Genomic DNA, 22,242 nt, shown 5'->3' on the forward strand with positions numbered 1-22,242 from the left:
GGTCCCCAAATGAGATAGTCAGCTTTATGGGGAAAGTAGCCATAATTGATTTTTCTTTCCTCACTAGCCCAGATGCAGTGCAAAAGCTGGCCCCAGAATGTCTAGGGTTTCTTGTGAACCACACACATGAAGGAATCACCAGGCAAGAGAAGTTAAAGAAAATGAAAATAAGACTTCTTGTTCACAGAATCTTCTGCAAGCAGCCAACGCCTGTGATCTCTTCCTCCCTCCACCTCTACTGCATGCCACCTCCCCCAACGGCAGCTCGACAAAGTCCCCACTGTCTACAAGACATGATTGCATCACTCTCCACAGGCTGAACAGATGCTCTGAGCAGCTGGGCAGTAGCATGGACAAGGCCTCTGGGATTACAGTTGAGATGTGTAATGGAGTCTGTCAGTTTCTCAACAGCTGCGATTGATAATGTCCATGGCTTCACAGCTTCATGTTTGGGCTGCATATGTCTCCCTGCTTCTGTTTAGCCTGGGCCGAGAGGGGTGGAGGGAGGGAGGGAAATCCACCCTGCCAATAAGTGTAGAATGCAGAGGAAAGCCAGTCTACCAAGATAAAGACTGCTGAATCTAGGAAGTGACTTACAGTAGTAAGAATCTCCTTGTCAAAGTCTGGCACACATAGTGTGCATCATTTCACTGAACTCATTTGCTGAAACTTGTACAAAGAGGAGGAGTTTTTATTTTGAAAAGGCACAACTCTCACTCTTTCAAATGCCTCCCAGGGGCTATTCCTACCAACACACCTACAATAAGCTAACTAATGATGGTAGGGAGAGAGGTTATTCAGGACAGTTAATATTTTTAAAAATAAGTTGTATATTTTAGCCTCTCCCCTCCTCTTGGTATGCAGTTTGCCCAAGATGGAAGCACTTTGGGGGTAGATATAGCTCTTGGCACACTCAGACTTAAAATATACAAATAATGAGGTGGGGGTGAAGACATGCAGTTCCTTGATTCTAGATTCTCTTTTAAAGGCCTCAAAAAAGTAAGTGGTGAGTGTGCGCGCTAATGGATGAAGATAGATATGAAGGGTGGGGGCCTAGCTAAGTCAGTACTAAGGGCACGTTTTCTGCAGTTGTGTCACCTTACCTGATCAAAGAGCTGCTTCCCTGTGGTGTTGGGCTGGATGGCAAACTCCAGCTCAGCATCCATGGTGGTAACTCGCACACTGATCTGGAAGATGAAGGGAAAAAAGTGGTTACAATGGGTGTTCCTAGTTGTGCGATAGCATTACAGGGAACATAGGAACTATGTCATACTACATCAGACCAGTGGTCCATTTATCTAGTCCCACCCCCAGTCTACAACAGCTAGTGCTGGAGTCTTTGGATAAAGGTGCAAGAAACCCTTAAGGGGGCAGACAGCCCATATGGGGAGTTTCTTAGCCTCCTCCCTCTTGCCCCACCCAAGTCAGTGAATGGTTCATCTCAGCTATGAAACAGGAAGGTTTACATCCCTTCCAACAAAGTTAATCCAATCTAAAAATGTACATGTGTAAAATGGATTATAGCTTGTAAACACACACAAAAGTTAGCGCTCTACAGAGGACATGCCAACTGCTCATCATATTTAAGAAGGGAAAGCCCTTGAAACTGCTGGTTGTCTTCTCTAAAAACCCCACCATTTGGACCAGGACATCCCACTCATGAGCCTATAAATAGGCTCAGAAATATTAACTGATTAAGATGCCTATCAAGAATTATATGGCTACAACTTCCTTTGAGGCAAGTTGCGTAGCCAAAACCCTGCCATGCAAATCTTGGGAGTAGGGAGGACAAGAGAGTGTCAAGTTTCAGATTTGATAAGATGCAGAAGCTTGCCCACACATTGCTTCTGTTAAAGAGATAGGATTCTCTGAAAGCATACACGCTGTTCACAAAGCTGTAGGACTGACAAGCTACCCAGTAGTTCTTTTGGACTGCAAGAGGAATGCCTTTCTACACAGAACTCTAAGATTTCATGTTCAACAAATAAATATACTGTAGATTGCTGTACAGAGGTCTTGACCCTACTAAACCTTTGACAGGTGGGGCAAGAGCATAACGATTTGAGGGCTATGCAGTATGTAAATTTGTAGTGTTATGTCTGGGAGGGAAAAAACAAAACAAAAACAAAACCAACCAACCATACACATTGCTCATAGTAATAATGGGGCTGCCCTAGTTTGGATTTTGGGACTGGGAAGGGGAACAGCCTTCAGTCCCAAATTAAAGGTGCATTAGAGCCTCTATTAGTCTATATATTCTAGGGACTAGATTCTACCCCCATGAGAACTGCTTGAATCCTGTAGGGTTTCAGGATTGCTACAGATGGGCAACCTTTCAGAAGTGGTGTGCCAAGTCTTCATTTATTCACTCTAATTTAAGGTTTTGCGTGCCAGTAATATATTAACATTTTTAGAAAGGTCTTTCTACAAGTCTAGAATATATAACTAAACTATTGTTGTATGTAAAGTTTAAAAAGCTTCATTTAAAAATTTAAATTAAAATGCAGAGCCACCCAGACTGGTGGTCAGGACTCAGGCAGCATGTGTGCCACTGAAAAATCATCTTGCGTGCAGCCTTTGGCATGTGTGCCAGAGGTTACCTACCCTTGCTCTATGCACTTAAGGCTAGGTCTACAACTAGCACTTACTGCAGGATAAAGTTAAGTCTCTCAAGGGTGCGAAAGAACTACCCCCGAAATGACATAAGTTATGCCAACCTAAGCACCATGTACATATCGCTATGTCAGTGGGAGAGCTTCTCCCGCCAACACAGCTACTACAGCTCAGAGGGCTAGAGCCGTTAAGCCAATGGGAGAAGCTCTCTCTCATTGGCTTAGAGTGGTTATATTATGCAGCTGCATGGCTGTAAGCTCTAGTGTAGCCACAGCCTTAGGTGGGAAGGGTTCCTCTTTGAATACTACTGTATGACCAAGCTGTGATTCCATTCAGACCTCCCTGGAACATCAAGAAACTAATTCAGTGCAGAGCTGCATTTTCCTTTGTTAAAAGGAGATTTCTCCTTGTAGATTTGAGTGGGGAAAAAAATTCCTGCTTGAAAAAAAAATGGACAGGATGAGTTACAAGAATGTCAGTAAAAAAAGAAAGTACTTGTGGCACCTTAGCGACTCAGATGCATCCGATGAAGTGAGCTGTAGCTCACGAAAGCTTATGCTCAAATAAATTTGTTAGTCGCTAAGGTGCCACAAGTACTCTTTTCTTTTTTGCAAATACAGACTAACACGGCTGCTACTCTGAAGAATGTCAGTGAAGCTAATCACGTTAGGACTTTCAGTAGCAAAAAAAAAAAAAAAGGGTGGGGGAGAACACAAGTTGTTTGAGAACCCATTTCTGTTTCCATATCTCTGTTTATATAGAATGGAAAAAACCTCTAAGACCTATGTACATTGCGCTTCAAGTATTTTTAGCAGGGTAGGGAGAGTACTTTTAGAATAAACTGTTCAGTATTCTCCCATTCAGGACACCCAAACCAATTTTTCAGGATTATGCAAAACAAAGACACCCAATGTATCAATAATGAGAATACAAAGAACTGTGCTATGGTTACCCCTGGCTTGCCAGGAGTCAAATAGTTTTTTAATTACAGATACCAGCTGTCATCTTCAAATTGATAGACTCTTTCCAACTCTCCCTGTCCCCTCCCAAAGAAAAAGTGGGTTGGCTTTACCAATAAAAATTCGAACTCTAGTTTAGACTAGAGTTGTTAACCATGACACTAGAGGCCAAAAAAGCAAGAGAGTCAGCAGAGAAATATTTGAGGAACCACCCAATACAGCTATGAATTAAGCTGGTTCAGAGTAATCTACCTAGACAGGTCTCATCACTACTAACATACTATTTCCTCTGCTAATGAGATAGCAGCACACAAAACTGAAGAACATCTGTGGAAAGATAGGAGCAAAAGGCTTTGTCTATTTAATGCAGGAACTAGTCTAATCCTACATTTTACATACAGGAGATGGTGACTGTGCCCAAATATGTGCATTTCTGAAATATATCCTCAACAGGCCAATTCCCCCACTCCCTGGGATAACCATGCTGGCATCTTGCACTTTATTCTGCCGTAGCATTAACTGTTCCATCACCATGCAGTAAGAAAAATATTTGAGTCAAGCCTTAAATTGGCCTGTTCTGCCTTCTTTGGCTGGTTTATAATACAACTTTAACCCTACATTTTTGTAGTTCCTGTACACCATTCAGTGCTTTGTTAGGATATCTTGAAATATCCTCAGAGGAGGCTCTTCGAGATTCTGGGTATCTACATTGATACCATGCTAAAGGAGGTGACAAATAAGTAGAGCCAATCAGTTGAACACCACTGTTAACAGAGCAATTGTTTTTAATTGCCTAGTAAAATACAGTCTAGCTAGGCATTCTTGTGTTGCCCAACTGAATTAAGTAGCCAGGAGGCATGCTGTCATCTGCAGGTTCTCCCTTATTAGTGGCACATAATGACGAGAACAAGGATTTCTTTTTTTAAAATAAGAAAAAAAAAAACTAAAAACCAAACAGTCAACTGTCAGACAGGTTACACTCAATTCAGCCACAATTGTCTTTTGAATGCTATCCTCTGCAATGACTCTAGTCCTCTTCCCCCAAGCTTTACTACTATGGTGCTGATCACTGGTGGAGGAGCAATCATTTTGCTCTCTCTTTTACAGGTTAAAAATGACTGCTGGCCAAGGACATCCTGCTCGGGCAAGCGAGTTAGGTTGACATCAGAGACAAGGTTGGCTTTGACACTTCAGCCCACAGTTCCAATTAATAAGGAGAAGACAATTGTAGCATCTGTGGTAGGTTCTTTATATCCTGGGACAGAATAATATTTTAAAAAGTTGCTTTCCAGATCAGGCCTTAAAGCGAAGCTGCCTTGATAGATGGTAGTACCAGTCCTACATCCAGGATTCTATAATCTTTTCAGCCTATTTGTGCCCACAGAGTTAAGATGCAATGCTTAACACTGATAAGTCAAGTCAAATAATAAGTCAAATTTATTTGACTTGTGCTCAAATACATTTGCTAGTCTCTAAGGTGCCACAAGTACTCCTTTTCTTTTTGCGAATACAGACTAACACTGCTGCTACTCTGACTCCTTTCTTTTTGCTTGACACTGCTACATCACAGTAATTGGGCATGTAGTAAGGGGCCTATTTTTACTTCAGTGCTTTTAAGCCTATTCTACCAATCTGTTCAGTATATAAAAATCTTTAAGAATCTTTTGTACTGAACATGGTTACCTATTTGAGAGAGTGAAATATTTGCATTTTCCCCACTCTAACGGTTCTATCAACTATTCCTGCTCAAGCAGAGTTAATTAAATGAAAGAGGTCAGAAGCAGGCATAAAATCTTGAGACCTATGCAGTTATGCTTAATTCAGTGTACTGTATATAGATTCCAGTGGCCGGTTTAAATTGTGAGATAAATAGGTGCTCTGTAAAGTCACCCCTAAATACAATGGGGCCTCACTTGTCTGCACTAATAGTTGAGGGATCTACTGAATAACTGAATTTTGTGAGTTAGCAAGAGATCAGAAGGAGAGCGCTTCTTGTGATTAGCCAAATAGCAGCAATAGTGCAATTGGTTTCATTTATTTATAATCTCATATTATGCTAGCCAGTATGCTATATTAAGTTTTGCAAAGATAAATATGGTACCTCACTACAGTGAAACATTTTTCCAGAGAAGCTAGTTTGTGTCCATGCATTATTGGGTGATAAAAGAATTAGCAAAGTTCTACTGTTTAAAATAGGACGTGGCGTTTCTCTTTATTATCCCAGTAAGCAGATAAAAGGTCAGGCTTGTAACCACACTTAGAGGATGGGCCCATGGCTCATGTTTTAAGAGTATGGCCCCTTAGTGAGAGACATTGTCAAGTGTGTAGGAGCGGTTCCATCCCCATCAGTTAAATGAACTGATAGTAAAAGAATAACTTTTCCTCAGTTTACTCTTAAGTGATAAAGCAGAAGTGATGTGTTAGTATTCATACTGCATATATCATCTCTGATGGGACAGTGCCTGGCAGAGCCATCAGCTAAAGTATTTCCTAGTTAACCTTAAAAAAACCCCACCCTTTAAGATGAAAAAAAGCCTCATTCTCTGCCCATTATGGGGAATACCACAGCAGGATGGGTGTCCTATAAATACTGATCACCATTCTTGACGTTAGATGAGAGAATTGTTTCCCACCCTAACATAGCATGCCGTTTCCTTTGTCAGTTATGAGATACTAGAATTTTTTTGGGGTGGAAGGGTTAAAATGACAAATTTATTTTTACCACCAGTGTTTATGAAATACAGATAAATAATTGTGCTAAAGATCCTTAAAACTGCTGTGAGCAGGAGGTTTAAGCTGTTTCTACCTTGCACTTCTCTCAAGCTAAATTTCCTCATGTCTGATGTACTAACAGTCATGGGGTATGTATTCTCCCCATTTCACAGCTGCAGAAGTGGGTGTAGAGTTGAAGTGACCTGCCCTAGATCGCACAGTGAGCATGTGGTAAAGCAAGGAACCGAATTCCCATTTTCCTGAATCTAGTAGGTTTTTGCTTCCAAATGCTAGCAGAAGAAAGGTAAAGACCTGCAAGTCTGGACTCACTCAGGGGACTGAACACAGAGTCAGACTCTTTTCTATGAGCATTGTGTGCGTCCTTCACCAGCCAAACTGAGTTGCAAACAAGTCTTCTACAAAGTTGTAAGTAATTCGAATGTTTTCCCCTCCAAACACCTGTATGCGCTCACCAATGCATCCTGCCACCAGGCATGTGCAAGAGACTAGAGCACTGTCTGGCAGTGGCATGGTGACATGGCAAAGGTGAAGTGATTTCCCCATATACACAAGTACCAACAGCAGTTTAGTTTAAGAGTCAGCATGGGTGGTGCTGACACCACTGCTCATGTTTAACTGGTTGTTCACAGGCTAATATTTTCCATTCCAAAGAACCAGCTACTCCCCACTATAAGGGAGAGTAACTCAATTGGGTAACAGGGCATACAAGATTCTAGGTCTGTCATTCATTGTAGGGTTACTATACATTTAATTTTTATGAAGTGACTAGTAAGAGCAGGGAAAAACCATTCCCTCCAATAAGAGCCCAGAAAGATACTTCTGCTTGCTATGAAAGAAAGCTGGCATTCTAAAAACACTTCATGTCCTTCCTTTCCAAAGGAGTTATGTTAATGTATTGGAGGGTTTAAGACAAACCCTTAACAGCTAAAATACACAGTTAAGGGATTTACTGGCTTTTATAGTTTTAGACTTCCACTTCAGGAGGATTGCCTGGATAGATTTCACTACATTTCTATTTAATGCAACCCAATAAATCCATCCATCTTAGCACTTTTAATGCACTTACTGGTGTACAACTGACCATGAAAACAAGTTTAGACCTTTAGAGGCCACCTCTACTAGGGAAAATTTTCTGCTAGCCCTTTGAGCTGACTAGCAATTTACTGATCAAAAGGAAGAGAAAGGCTTGCAGAACCATTTATCCTCCCTCCATTTTTGTTTCTACAGCATTTAATTTACAGCTCAATACTGTGCAAAGTGCTTCCAAAGAAATGGCTCTTGATGAATTTTATGGCTGTGGTACCTTTTTTAGTATCCCTCCTTAACAGGACTCCTTCCTCTGATATCTTGTGTGGGGGGTTCTTAGGAGAAGATGGCTAGTCATGAAACAGACAATACTGCTAACATCTCCCTAAAAGGAAACAGCCAGAACTCCAGCAACTTCAATTGTTATAGAGAGCAGTTCCCATTGTTTTACCACTTTAATTTAAAAAAAAAAAAAAAAAAAAAAGGAGTTAGTTACGAAATTGCTTCTACAACAGAATTTCCTGCTGCCCTGGACAGCACTGCTGCAAAGGCAAGGCCTCCTACACAGGCCAAGCCCTCTAAGTCAGAGCAGTGCCTGTTCCCATATGGAAAACAGCTGCAACTGGCAAGATTGCCTTTTAATATATAGCTTCAGAAACCTTCATCAGGGATCAGCACCTCCTACCACAGCAGCATCAAACTGGAGAGAAGTGATACTAGGTGCCTGGTACCATTATCTATTTGCAACAGGCTTCAAAAAGTTTAACATTCCACCTATGCCTTCCATACCCCACCCTTTATCCCCTTCCTCCATGTAAATTCCTGAATAGGTTCACTAATAAGTGCCAGAGCATTGGAAAGGAACATCAGTTATTCTCAGATGTTCAGAGGGAAGAATAATCCCCCTGCCCTCTTTAATAACCAGCAGTAAACTAAACCGGGTGGTTTGGTCTGTAGCTACATTATAAGAATGGCAAACAGAAAAATAAAAAGTTAAGTCATGCCAAATTAAGGCTGCATGATAGTATTTCCTATTACATTTCATACAACTGGTACCCAGTGTTCCCTTTTCTCCATTGGTATGTGAGCGGACACAGAGTCTCCTTTATCTGAAAGTGCTGTCCTAGTGTCACTTGCCTTATTTATTGATTACTTTACAATTTATTAGGCTGATGCATGCCTAGGTGCAGGGATGGAAGAATATGCCCAACTCCTGTATTAATCAAGTGTGCTGTTAGTTAGCTGAAGGGTTCCCCCCTGCTTTGAGGTTCAGAGTTGCTGCAATAGAAAGTGCAAAGGTACTGGGAGAAGAGATTTTACATGTTGTAATCAGTCCAGGGTATTAACAAATGGCCTCCGAGTGTTTGTGGGAAACTGCATTTTAAGTCCACAATACAAGAAGTTTTTTTAGCATCTAAATATTGTGTCAGTGTTCTGCACGCCCTAACCAGACATTCACTGAAAAGTGGTGTGAAGTTTTGCTTTGTATTTTAAAGAACTGATTTCAGTAAATTTCACAACCTTTTGCATATGGAGCAAAAAGAATTTTGCAAGTCACAAATTCATCTAACACACATGATTGTAAGGAAGAGCAAGAAGCAGCACAGTTGCTAAATAGGGACAGGGTTGATCCAGCTGGTACTCAGCACATCACTTCCTTCAAGCCCAGGATCAGGAATGACCCGAGGTAAGTCATGGATAATTAAGATGGCCCTGTGTTATTCACCTCTTAGTGGTGAATGAAGCAGGCACAAATTCAGCTTAGCAAACCAGAGGCAAGTAACACAAGGATGACCAAACTGCCATATGACCCAACTCTATATGCTGAGTCAGTCATTGCTGCTTTGACCAGAGCGCCTTTTCCCCTTAGTCTGAAAACAAGTACACCACATTCACATTGTATGTTGGGAATTTAGTGGATCTGTGGACTGGGACTGATCCCACTTTTAGACAGTTGCATGACAGAAGTCAAAGTCAAGCAAGATAACAAGTCAGTACATTTTACCAATCTGCATTTTGTTGAGCAGAGGGCTCAAATAGAGGGGGAATTCAGTGCAATAACTGGCTAACACATTTCAGTTGCAAGTTTAGCTCTTTTTATTCACACATGAAAGGAATTACAGTTTCTACAGATGTACCCATTATTCCCAAGTATTTGCTGAATACTTAGAAAACAAATTCCAACCTGCGGTTTTACTTGTAAGCTATTCAGTTCAACTATGCTATTTTGGATGTGTGATATCACATGGTAACATTTCTGCGATATCCTGACATTCCCTGAAAGAAAGGAAGGCTAGAATGACACTTCTGGTATGATTTTTTTGAATAGATTAGCTTTATTGAAATTCACTGAACTTGTAGGATTTAACACATGCACATATATCGGATCAGCCAGCTGAGCACTCATGAACAGTTAAGCCATCCCAAGAACCCTGGGAACCTGGCAAGTCAAACTCTGCTATCACTCACAAAAAGATATTTGCAAGTCATTTTGTATTTGAATACCTAAAGCAGGGGTGGGTCTCCCAATCAGTTTCACCCATTGAAAACATTTCAGATCAGGCAGCAACTGTTTGTGGGGGAGTGGGGGGGGGTTAAAAAATGGATACTGCATAGTAACAGAGCTTAGTCCTAGTGTAGCTTGGCATGGAAGCCAGTTGCCCCCTAACTCGCAAAAGAGGGGCAGTTATCTTAACTGAGCCCCAATATCAATGTCCATTGGCCTTGAACAAAACTACTTTCCATTGCTTTATCACAGTGGTTTTCAACCTTTCAGCTGCAGACCCCTAAAAATAAGAATTCAGATGGAGGTGCTGACCCCTTTGGAAATCAGACAGTTTGCAGATCCCCAGGGGTCCACAGGCTAAAATGCACTGCTTTATCACAACACAAAACTTAATCACTGCTACTGACGCATACCTGTTTCCACACCAATATTTCCCCAGATTCCAGCACTGCGAGTGTAATCATAAATTGCACTAAGCTTCCATGATTTAGATTGTCCACCTGCAAGTTTTAACCTACCAGGCTTTTTACAATACCCACATGAAGCTGGCATTGCTAACCATCTTGCCCATTTCTTTCTCTATTAGGACATTCACTGACCTCATACTCATGCTATCAAAATATGGAAGCAGGCTTTCTGACTCTGGTGTTACCAAACCTCAAACCCTTAGGGTACATTCATTCTCAGATGGCAAGCTCTCCATTTTGTGTATGGACAACCAAGCTAGAGCCCTACATACTGTGCTTGTAATTTGAGGGACATTAAATATCCCCTAGAATATCATTTATTCAAGACTCCCTGACTGATTATTTCTTGAGCTACTAAAAAGTCATTCCTTAGTGGAGGGAAGACTGCAGAAAGATTGCTATTCCTCAAGAGCACAGGATATAACCCTATTTGTTTGATTTAAAGGCTTCATACCTCCTGTGATGTTAAGGCTACTGGATTCAAGTTATCAATATGTCCATTTCAGACTAGACTATTCCTGGAGAAAACTGCTCTATAAAAAGGGAAACTTATGCGCCATCTGATTTTCTCATGGACAGTTTAGAATAAAAGTTAAATAGAATACCAAGCTACATTTATGAAGTCCTTTCACCCATACAAAATCTGAATTCCTTTATGAGTGTCTCTCTCTCACACACACACACACACACACACACACACACACACACACACACACCCCCAATACACCCACCAAGGAAATGCAGCCACTTCTGGGGTGGAAATTTCCAGATTAACAGCATGTTGCAATACTACAGAGTTTAAGACAGGAAATTAAGTATACCACATACAATATAGAAATTGTATGGGGAAGCTATTCACAATGTGGCAAAACCATAAGAGGAGTCCAAAGCTGCTAAAGAGGACTTAATATCAAAAGAAGATCTCTGTAGAGATTACAGTGGCCCAGGACCCCATGATCAGGATGAAATTCTACCCACCCCCACCCCCAAACCCACATGTGTTTAAGGGGTAGACATTTCTCACAGCTACATATTAATTCTAATCCTGGCTGGAAAGATGAACTATCCTGGCTCTAGAGTAGCAGCCGTGTTAGTCTGTATTCGCAAAAAGAAAAAGGAGTACTTGTGGCACCTTAGAGACTAAAATTTATTAGAGCATAAGCTTTCGTGAGCTACAGCTCACTTCATCGGACGCATTCCGATGCATCCGATGAAGTGAGCTGTAGCTCATGAAAGCTTATGCTCTAATAAATTTGTTAGTCTCTAAGGTGCCACAAGTACTCCTTTTCTTTTTATCCTGGCTCTGCCACCTTACATATTCCAGGCCCAGTGGCTTGCCAGAGGGACAAGAAGTCACACAGTAGAGTGCACCAGGTGCTTCTGCTTACCACAGGCCCTACAAGGAATGTTAGGGATAACACTCCACCCCTACCTGTTGCACCAAGGATACTTAGACATCTGGCTTCTTTGAGTGCCAGCCCTTTCCTCTCAAACTTCCCTGTGTTTGTGTAAAGCTGGACCTAGGTCATATGAAAGGGCTTGCAATTGCTGAAGGGATTACACTTAATTAAACCAAGCCCCCTTCCAGCAATCTTAAAGGGGCTTTTCATATTCTTAAGCTAATCAGGGAACAGAACACCAGCAGGCAGGCACACTCAGGGTTCCAAGCATAACCCTGCCACATTGCAACCTGGAGAAAAAGATTAACCCTCCAGATGGCCACTCAGGAAAGCCTGCTGCATCCATCTTTTGTATCTCCATTTAACTTTCACATATTAGTCCTCTACTTCTACTCTTAGAGACCTTGGGCTCTATGGACAGGGCACCAGACTAGGTTGGTAGATACGTTCCATCCACAGATTTGCCATCAGCTTACTGTGTGACTTTGGAGGAATTTGCCTCTGGGTCTCATCATTCCTGTTTTATAGAGGTATTAGCTATTTGCCCACTTTTCTAACGCACCTCAATATCTATGATCACTGTAGAAGTGGTATATCCCTTACAGTCATTCATTTCCATTTTCACTAGTCATTATCTTTTACTGCAGCACATGATGGGAACTCACTGTTACTCATGGACCTCCCCAACCACTTTAGCTCCTTGTCTTTAGTATCTGCACTAATGTTATAAGATTTAGCTTCTTTGCCCTATACAGGCTTAAACAGCTTCAGGGAGAAATTAAATGGACATTGAAAACTTAAATGATCATTGTCTAAAGTTAACTTTCTGTTTTAGATTTCACACCCCCATGAGGACCACTATAATTTAAAGAGAAAGATTGTTGCAAATTTGTAGTGTTATTTCTAGGTCAGTTTTGTCATTCATCTATGTACAAGTTACAATTTAAAAAGGTACTTTAACTCTTTTTGAAACCAGATTTCTAGCAGACTGTATCCCTGTACCAAAAACACTCTAGTTACGGAATGAGTTGAGACACTTGTGTTATCTGTGTGTACAGCACAGAAGAGTTTTAGTAGAGGAGAATTTGGGAAACAGATTTTGAGAGATATTTAGGTACCTAAAGACACAGATACTCATCAATGGGAGTTAAGCACCTAAGTGCTCTGGGAAATCCCACTAGACATTTGCTTCTTTAGCTGCCTAAATACTTTAAAATCAGGCCCCTAGGCAAGTTTATAAAAAAATTTCAGACTGACTACTTTATGCAAGCAGCAAGTGTCAAAGTAGACAGCTCTTGTATCATGTAAAATTAAACCAACATGATTGAGAACCTTAAGAAAAGGTCAGTCTAAGATAATTTCAGATTTAGGAAATAAAGATTGCAGTGACAATATCTGTCATTAAAATAGACCTACACCTCAGAAGACATGAGTTTATGGGAAGAAATATCAGAAAGAACACTTCACCCCAATAAAGTCTTATCCAAAAAGGACAGCCTTCAAAAAAGGACTAGCGGCTGGTCTTCAGGCCACAGGATGGAGAAGCAGCAGCAGGAACAGATGGAACACAAGGTCACAGTGGCCTGAGCCCTTTCAGAAAAGCTCATCTCTTAGATCATTGAAGGATTGGTCTAAATATCAGGTGCAGTCAACCAGCACCCAGGAAGATAAACATCACCAAGGAGCCATGTCCAGTGGGAGCTAAAAACAGAAACCCTTCAAGTCTTCAGCTGCTGGTCCTTTGTACAAGAGCAGCAATGACCTCAACCAGCCACTGAAGCCAGTGGAGAGCTAAGATTCATCCAATACTGCAACTGAATGTCAGGCACACTCAGCACAAAAAAAGCCACCACACATCCCCCATAATTAGACTGGAAATCATTGCCACATGTCACTGACTTGCAAGATTCTACAAAGACAGGACTTGACATTTTACATGGTAACAAGAATATCTAGAATTATAATTAGTTTGAGGGAAGCTGTCTGAAGTCTCTTGCTTCAGGGGTTAAGCCAATCCCTAGCTATTAGGAGACTACCTAGTGCAGTGGTTCCCAATGCGGTGCCCGCGGGAGTATTTATGTGCACCCGCCTAGAGACTGTGTGAAAAGTAGTGCCCAGCAGGGGAAGAGAAGCTGTGGCCCCGCGCCTGCCAGGGACAGAACTCTGGGGATGCAGGTGCTAGTGTTCTGTACCCGGCAGGCACAGGGCCACAGCTTCTCTGCACTGCCCAGAACCACCTAAAAAAGCAGCTCAGACTGCCACTGTCCAAACTGCCAAAGTGCAAAAAAAAAAAAAACCACCCACAAAAACCCACCCACACCCCCCTGCTCGGACTCTGCTGCCCCAAGAATGGAAGGAATGCCGCCCCTTTGCACGCAACGCCCCAGGCACGCGCTTGGTCTGCTGGTGCCTGGAGCTGGCCCTGTATGGGATATTCTTCTGCTGCACTGATACTGCCGTTTTCTCATGCTTTGAGATTTATTTATAACATTTTGCCCCAAAATGGAGTGGTTCAAATAAAAGGCAACATATGTATTATTTCAATGCAGAGTGGGAAGAAGCCTATTGTTTTATTGAAAATAAAGGGAAACGTGTTTGCTTATTGTGCGGTGGTACCATTGCAGTGCTGGAAAAAACCCAATGTTGAACACCATTTCCAAACTAATCACGGCTCTTTTGACATTAGCAATCCATTTAAATCCGAGTTAAGAAAAGAAATCCACTCAATCTGCCCAGCAATCTGTTTTCACAAGACAAGTGGTAAAGTCTAAAAGTGCTACTATTGCTTCCTTTAAAATTGCCCATGGGCTCGCAAAGAAAAAACCCTTTCAAGATGGTGAATTGTTGAAGGAAGCATTTTTGACTGGTGCTGGCCAATTGCCTGTTTCAAGGATTTCCTAACAAGTGAGAGATTTTGTTGGCAATACAAGACTTGCAGTTATCAAAACAGTTACAAGGAGGATACATGCAATTTCAAGCAACATGCAAACTCAGCTAAAGGATGACTTGGAAATGTGACTCATCGGACTGCAGTGAAAACCAGATATATCTGGTGCAGTGCAGTGGGCAGTTATAGCAAGGATGGTATTTAGTGACTTCACCGTAAAAGTCACTAAAAGTATTGCCTATGAAAGGGTGAACAAAGGGTGAGGACATCTATAATTTATTCAAATCATACGCAACATCAATTAGTATGGCACTACACAAGCTGTCTGCAACCACCACTGATGGGGCACCAGCAATGATGGGCAGCGCCAATGGATTCATTGCACTCTGCAAGAAGAATTAATCCTTTCCAAACTGTCTTATTGCATTATCCACCAAGAAGCTTTGTGCATTGAAGTTCTTTTTCAACATGTCATGAATGTAATTTAACTATTCAAGCAAAACCTTTGCAACACTGACTTTAAGGCCCTGTTGGAAGAGGTTGATAAACAATCTGATCTCATCTTGCACACAGAAGTACGATGGCTGAGCAAAGGGTAAGTTCTTGCATGTTTTTTTAAGCCTAATTGAAGATAAAGAAATTCTGGAGTCCACAAATCAGAACTTCGAGCAACTAGAAGACTCCAGCTGGTTAATGGACTTGGCTTTTCTTGCTGGCATCACTGACAAATTGAACATTTTAAAAATCTTGAGCTCCAGGGAAAAGAAACATGTGGCTCAAGTGATAAGTTCTGTAAAATCATTCAAAGCAAAACTGATTTTGTGGATGTCGCATATGAAAACAAAGTCTCCTCTACATTTCCCAAGTATGAAGAAATGGTATGAGACAGTGATTTTAACCCATCACCATTTGCTATCCACATTCAAACACTTCTGGAACAATTTGAAAAGATATTTAAACTGTTCACCATTGAGCCTGTAGTTGCCTCTTGTGAATCCTTTTACTTGCCAAATGGAGGTAACAGAAATGGCTACATCAATTGAGAGTCTCATTCAAGACCAGAACAGAACATGTGGAACTGGAGATTTTGGACCTTCAAAATGACATTGTTCTAAAATCCTGTGCAACAGATTAAAAAAAACTTTTGGAATCTGGTTGACCAAAAAAAAAAAAAAAAAAAGTTTCCTGTCTTAAAGTAGCACCAAAACAAGATTTTGGTTACACTTATCTATGCAAAGTTCTGTTTTCAACAATGAACATCAAAATAAAAAAATACAGATCTCTGCTTACAGATGCCCATCCTGACGAACGAGAATATCATCCTACTCTCCCAGCTACAAAAAATTGGCTGAAGAAATGCACTGCCAAAAATCAGACTATTAGAAAAACTGCGTGAATTAATGATACCCATTTTCCATTAAGTGCTGATAAATGCATATGATTAACTTGCGTTTAACTTTTCTCATTTGTTTATTGAAATCTAGATACAAGTAACAATACAAAGAATATTTTTAATTAACCATAACTGGTTATTTTAGAGTAAAAATTTTTTATATTGTATGTGTATATATACACACACACACACACACACACACACACACCCCCCAGCAGTTCAACAATGTTTTATATGTAGGACTTTCTGCTACAGCTTGTTCAAATTTATCCAAAAACTGTCCAATCAAAAAATAATTTTAAAAATATGAAAACTGTTTATATTTTGTAAACTCCTTAATTTTTCTTACAGGTAGATAAAGAGCAAATTCACATGGTAAGGTGAAAGAGTAATTGCCAAATAATTTCATACATACCTTTTAAATGTAAAATTACCTTTATCTTATGGATTCATATATTATTCAATATTAATATGATGTTTTTTGCATTATTTAGTGTACAAATACAAAATAAGCCTTGAAAAATTGTTGGCACCCACCATGCTCTTCTGAAAACATGAATGCGCTATTGGCCACAAAAAGGTTGGAAGCCACTGACCTAGTGTATATGTTGGGGAGGAACATCTGCCTGATTCAGAGGAAGGTGCAAGAACCTTGTACTGTAACATCTAGTTCTGACCACAGTTGGAGACAGGATACCGTTCTGGATCTAGTATGGCAATTCCTAGTGTTTAGCACAGAACATTATAGTCTTAAGAGTAATATGTTGCAACATGCAGTTGTCAAATATAAAGGGAAGGGTAACCACCTTTCTGTATACAGAGCTACAAAATCCCTCCTGGCCAGAGACAAAACCCTTTCACCTGTAAAGGTTTAAGAAGTTAAGGTAATCTCACTGGCACCTGACCCAAATGACCAATGAGGGGACAAGATACTTTCAAAGCTGGGGAGGGGGAAGACACAAAAGGGGTCTGTGTGTAATGCTTTTGCTGGAAACAGATCAGAAATGCAAGTCTTCCAACTCCTGTTAAATTAGTAAGTAATCTAGCTAGAAAATGTGTTAGATTTCCTTTTGTTTAATGGCTAGTAAAATAAGTGCTGGAGGGAATGTATACTCCAGTTTTTGTGCCTTTGTAACTTAAGGTTTTGCCTAGAGGGATTCTCTGTGTTTTGAATCTGATTACCCTGTAAGGTATTTACCATCCTGATTTTACAAAGGTGATTTTTACCTTTTCTTTAATTAAAATTCTTTTAAGAACCTGATTGATTTTTCATTGTTCTTAAGATCCCAGGATTTGGGTCTGTGTTCACCTGTACCAATTGGTGAGGATTCTTATCAAGCCTTCCCCAGGAAAGGGGGTGTAGGGCTGGGGGGGAGGGGGGAAGAGGTCTTCAAGTGGTCCCTTTCCCTGTTTTGTTGAACAGTATGCTGCTGCCACCAAGCATGTTAAAGAACAACGCAAAGTTTGTACCTTGGGGAAGTTTTTAACTTAAGCTGGCAAGAATAAGCTTAGGGGGTATTTCATGCAGGTCCCCACATTCCCTAGAGTTCAGAGTGGGAAAGGAACCCTGACAGCAGCATTATAGTTAATTACTAGCATATATGCACTCCTATAACAGCATTCCTTAAAGTTAATTAAAACTATTTGTAGCAGCAGTGCTTAGTCACCTTAGTCCGGACTTTATGGCTGAATCCAACTCCAGAGACCAGTAAGTATGTATATTTGACATCTGAAGACTATACCTGACTGGATGTTAAGTAATTGCTGGTGCATGTAAAGGAATGGGACTTGCTTTCTCCCTGGCTGAACTAGATCAGAAGCCAGGTTGGTCAGATACATCAGAAGACTAGGAGGGCTGGGAAAACTCAGCACCACTCATCTTCCAAAAAGGGATACAAGGCCACTGGTAACTACTATACCCATTAAAGCCATTAATGCTCCAGTTAGAGATAACTACACAGAGCAGCTGCTGGAGGTACAGGATCAAAGTTTTTAAATGAACTAAAATGCAATTTAACCATTTGATTTGCAGATTCCCAGGATACCATAAAGTTGGCTTTTGACTTCAACTGTCTGTCCTTGCTGCAAGCTGCACCTTTAAAGCAGCTTCCAAAGCACTGAGTAGCTGAAAGAATGGTGGGGCCAGCCCACTGTAACAGGAAGTGAACCATATCCGCCTCAGCAAAGCTCAAGAACTTGACTGTATTTGAAGACAATCTACTTGAAGAAGTGGATCTGAGAAAGGGGTGGGTGAAGGGAAAGGGCTGAAGGGAAGTGAACATGCAAATCAGGCAACCACCACCGAAGGGTGTGAAATTCTCTTGCTTCTGCAGTGGAACTCAGTGGGGCATTATCAGCATTAAGGGTCTGTAGCCCCACAATTTATAGCAACAATGAAGTATGTATGACATTTGCATATTGTTCTTATTGGGGGTATAGTTGGAGTGTCCTGGCCATTGAAGTAAGGGCTATAGATGTTTGCTAAAGGACTAAGTCACCTGTACTAGGTGTCTATTTAACATGAATGGCTTTCTGGACTACCACATTCCACTTAGGCCACAATCTGAGTACCAACATTTGCTATTGGGTGCTGAGAGAAAGAAGTCTGCCTTATCCAACAGACTGGTGGCTGAGACTACACCTGTTTCAGTTGCAAGGATCTCTCTATTTTCAATTCTGAACAGTTGCACAGGATCTGCCGCCAACTGTCTACAGGTGGGGGGGCTTCTTATAACCAGTCAGTAGTGTTTTACAACACTCCTCTCCAGCTTCTGCACATGACTGGCCATCTTTTAGATCAGGGATCAGCAACCATTCAGAAATGGTGTGCCGAGTCTTCATTTATTCACTTAAATTTAAGTTTTTGCATGCCAGTAATACATTTTAATGTTTTTAGAAGGTCTCTCTAAGTCTATATATTATATAACTAAACTATTGTCATATGTAAAGTAAACAAGGTTTTCAAAATGTTTAAGCAGCTTCATTTAAAATGCTGATCTTATGCTGCTGGCCTGCTCAGCCCACTGCCAGCCTGGGGTTCTGTTCACCTAGGCTGGCAGCGGGCTGAGCAGCCAGGACCCCAGGCTGGCAGCAGGCAGAGTGGCTCAGCCCTCTGCCACTTAGCCCGCTGCTGGTCTGGGATTCAGTCTGCCAGCTCCTGCCAGCCAGGGTTTCAACTGCTGGCCCTGCTCAGCCTGCTGCTGGTCTGGGATCCTGGCCCTGCCCACACAGAGTGGGGTACCTACCTTCCCCCCAAACAACAGGAGTGCATGGACCACAGGACTGGGGGGTGAAGGAGCAGGCTGGGGGTTGGTGTGCAGGGTCTGACCAGTAGCTAGAATGAGGGAGGGGGCTCAGGGTTGGGGCAGGAGGTTTGGGTGTGGAGTGCTTACCTCGGCAGCTCCCATTTGGTGCAAAGGGTGCAGGTGGGAATGTGAGAGGGTGTGGGTGCAGGAACTCCTGTTTGGTGCTCAGGATGGGGGTGGGGTGTAGGGGTCAGGGCAGAGGGCTGGGAGAGTGGGTGCTCCCAGCCACCTGCCAGAGTGGCTCACAGAAGGGGGCTGGAGGGGATATGCCCTGACTCCACCCCCCTTTCCCAAGGCCCCATCCCCACTTCTTCTCTGCCTCCTCCCCAGAACAGTGAGCCTGCTGCAGCTCCTCTTCTCCCACTCTGGCACAAGGGCCATCAGCTGATCAGCAGCTGGGAGAGGAGGGGCAGGAACACAGCAGACTGGAGGAAGGTGGGGGGGGGGGAAGAGAAGAGGAGAGAGCTGGGGGGTACTGGAGAAGAGCAGGCCAGGGCAGGCAGATTTCCTGGGTTTGGCAGCAGGCTGAGCGGGGCTGGTGGCTGGGACCCAGCCAGCAGCAGCATGCCATAAAAAAAAAAAAAAAAACACACACACACACACAATCAACCCCCCCAAACTCCCCTCTCCCTACAACCCACACACACACACCATTTCCTCACATGCCATCTTTGGCACGTGTGCCATAGGTTGCCAACCCCTGTTCTAGATTTTATTACAACTCCAATCCTGCCTTAGCATTCTAGGCTGTCCTAGGATAAAAAAGTTTCCTTATTTAAGCTTCTAAAATGTCCTGTTCCCCCCCCCCCATTGTATTATAGGGTAAAAGCCCAAAATATATGTATGGCAATCACTGAAAACACCCTGAAAAGATCCTTTGTCAAGGTAGTCCAGTCTCCAGTCCCCTACAGCAATACTTTGCATTATGTGAGGACAAGGTGCTCCTCTGAGTCAGAACTCACCAAACAGCACTTCAGCAGATTTTAACCTGCAGAATTTGTACTGTAGTGGCCGATATGTTTGTCATAATGACAATGGTTTGCTGTTAAACTGCTAATCAAAGACGCTCCTTGGAAGTTTTCATTCATGTGAGGCACCCCTATGGCCCCCTTTTCAACCCTCCAGGGGCCTCAGACAGAAATACTGATTACTTTGGAGAGGGAAGAGTATCTATTCCCTTTTTAATATTCTTGGATGCTTTTAATTCACAGCAGTTTTATAGCCTTAAGACATTTGTAACAATTGTCATTTGGGATCAAGTCTGTTCCCCACTATGTAGTTTTGCCTCAGCTACACCTACCTCACTTTGGGACACCCTACATCAGAGCGACTAGAAATAGGCAAGTGCAGACAAGGGAGGAATTCCCATTTAATTGGCAAAATGCAGTCCTTGGTCTTGAAGATGGTTTAAGATGCCTCCAGCCTGACCCTCCTCCTCTTTGGACAGAAGAATCCACAGCAAGAAAAGACTTGCACCAATATCCACCATGTAACCAGCCATATTAGGTGTTCCTAGAACTAATCAATCTACACCAAGCGATTTCTACTTTGGTTCATTGTGATAGGCATGTGTAAACAGGGGGACATGGCAAAAAGACAGGAGGAAGGAAACTCATTAAAATACCAAGAACTTGGATTAGCAAGAGTGGAGACATGCAAAGAGGCAAGTATCCAAACTTAAATGTTCTCAGTATGACCATCCATCTTTTGGTGCAATAATCTTATTCTGCATTTGCAATTACTAAATTATACTCTAGATTGGGCATTCATGTGTTACCAATTACCACAGCTCCCCTCACCACTAGAAAATTGCATCTGTTTTCTCTACTTATTGCCATCTAACACAGGACAGAGCATGGATTTGAATTCTACCCAGGACTTGTGGGTTGGGAATAGGCATTTATGCTCTTAGCACTCCAGTACTTGCTATTCACATCTTGCAGATGGAGGTGGGAGAGCACTTACCTCAGAGGTGTTGCAAGATGCTCTGAACAGACAATATTCTGTTACTGATGATTAAGTCACAGTGCAGCACCTTTGGAAAAACTCTTAAGGGCTGCAGCTAACAAGTGTTTACAAAGCAGATCACCCTGTCATTAGTTATCCTGATAATGACGACTTGTATCAGGACTCCCAAAACAGTGACTATCCTTCCACTAGCTGAAGTCTTTGTTAGAAGCAACCTGGGATAGTCTTCCAAGTTTTCACTCGTGTGACCAAAATTTAAAGGCAAAACATTTATGTTCCAGCAGTGCTGCCAACTTCCCAACCCAGGGTCTTTATCCTGAAAAGCTATTCACACCACAGGTCATTTAACCCCTTTTTGCTAGTTCTTCACCCCCACCTACCAGATCCTGTGAAGAAGTTTACTCCACCCTCAGAGATTAAAAGCAAAATACCTCTCTGCAGGCACTGCCATCTTGAGAGGCAGATATCCAAAGGTTATTCCTTAACTGACCTCTCCATCACAGCAGCACAACCATGCCCAAGCTGGGCTCTCTTAAAACAATTAAGAGGAAGCTAATGGAAGATGCAAGTCTTCAGTTGTAGGCACTCAGCACCTATGACAGTCAGACCCCTAGAATCTTGATTAAGCTCAGTTGTGTTGTTGGGCAAGTCTTTCCTGCACCCTCTCCCTCCAAAGATATCCATGGCCACTGTTAAAGCAAATCGGTGTCTTACCTGCTATATTATATGTATTTAAATCAAAGTTTCTGGATTTTTGCAGTAGGCTCCAACATGTGAAAGCCATCTAAACACAGTTTCTTAATGAAACAAGAATGTCCTACACTGGAGATAGCCAGACTGTGGTATAGGGTGACTAAGGCTTCAGTCCAATGAGGAGTCAAGAATGATTGGGGTTGTGTTAAAGACCATTTTAAAACCGGGGTAGGGGTGGGGGGGGGGGGGAAGGAAGCTTCCCTCATTCATCCCACCCAATTAAAGACAGGTT

The 22,242-nt window shown here is 42.0% G+C and overlaps 1 protein-coding gene across 1 annotated transcript in view; it reads right to left on the reverse strand.

The window, feature by feature from the left end:
- Positions 1-22,242, reverse strand: part of MSN (moesin) — a 75,122-nt gene that overhangs the window by 30,686 nt on the left and 22,194 nt on the right. Inside the window, exon 2 of the mRNA XM_038416027.2 lies at positions 1,104-1,187. Coding sequence (XP_038271955.1) covers positions 1,104-1,187 — 84 coding nt within the window. The remainder of the gene's footprint in view (positions 1-1,103; positions 1,188-22,242) is intronic.

The sequence above is a fragment of the Dermochelys coriacea genome, chromosome 9 (genome assembly GCF_009764565.3).
Source record: "Dermochelys coriacea isolate rDerCor1 chromosome 9, rDerCor1.pri.v4, whole genome shotgun sequence".
Taxonomy (NCBI): Eukaryota; Metazoa; Chordata; order Testudines; family Dermochelyidae; genus Dermochelys; species Dermochelys coriacea.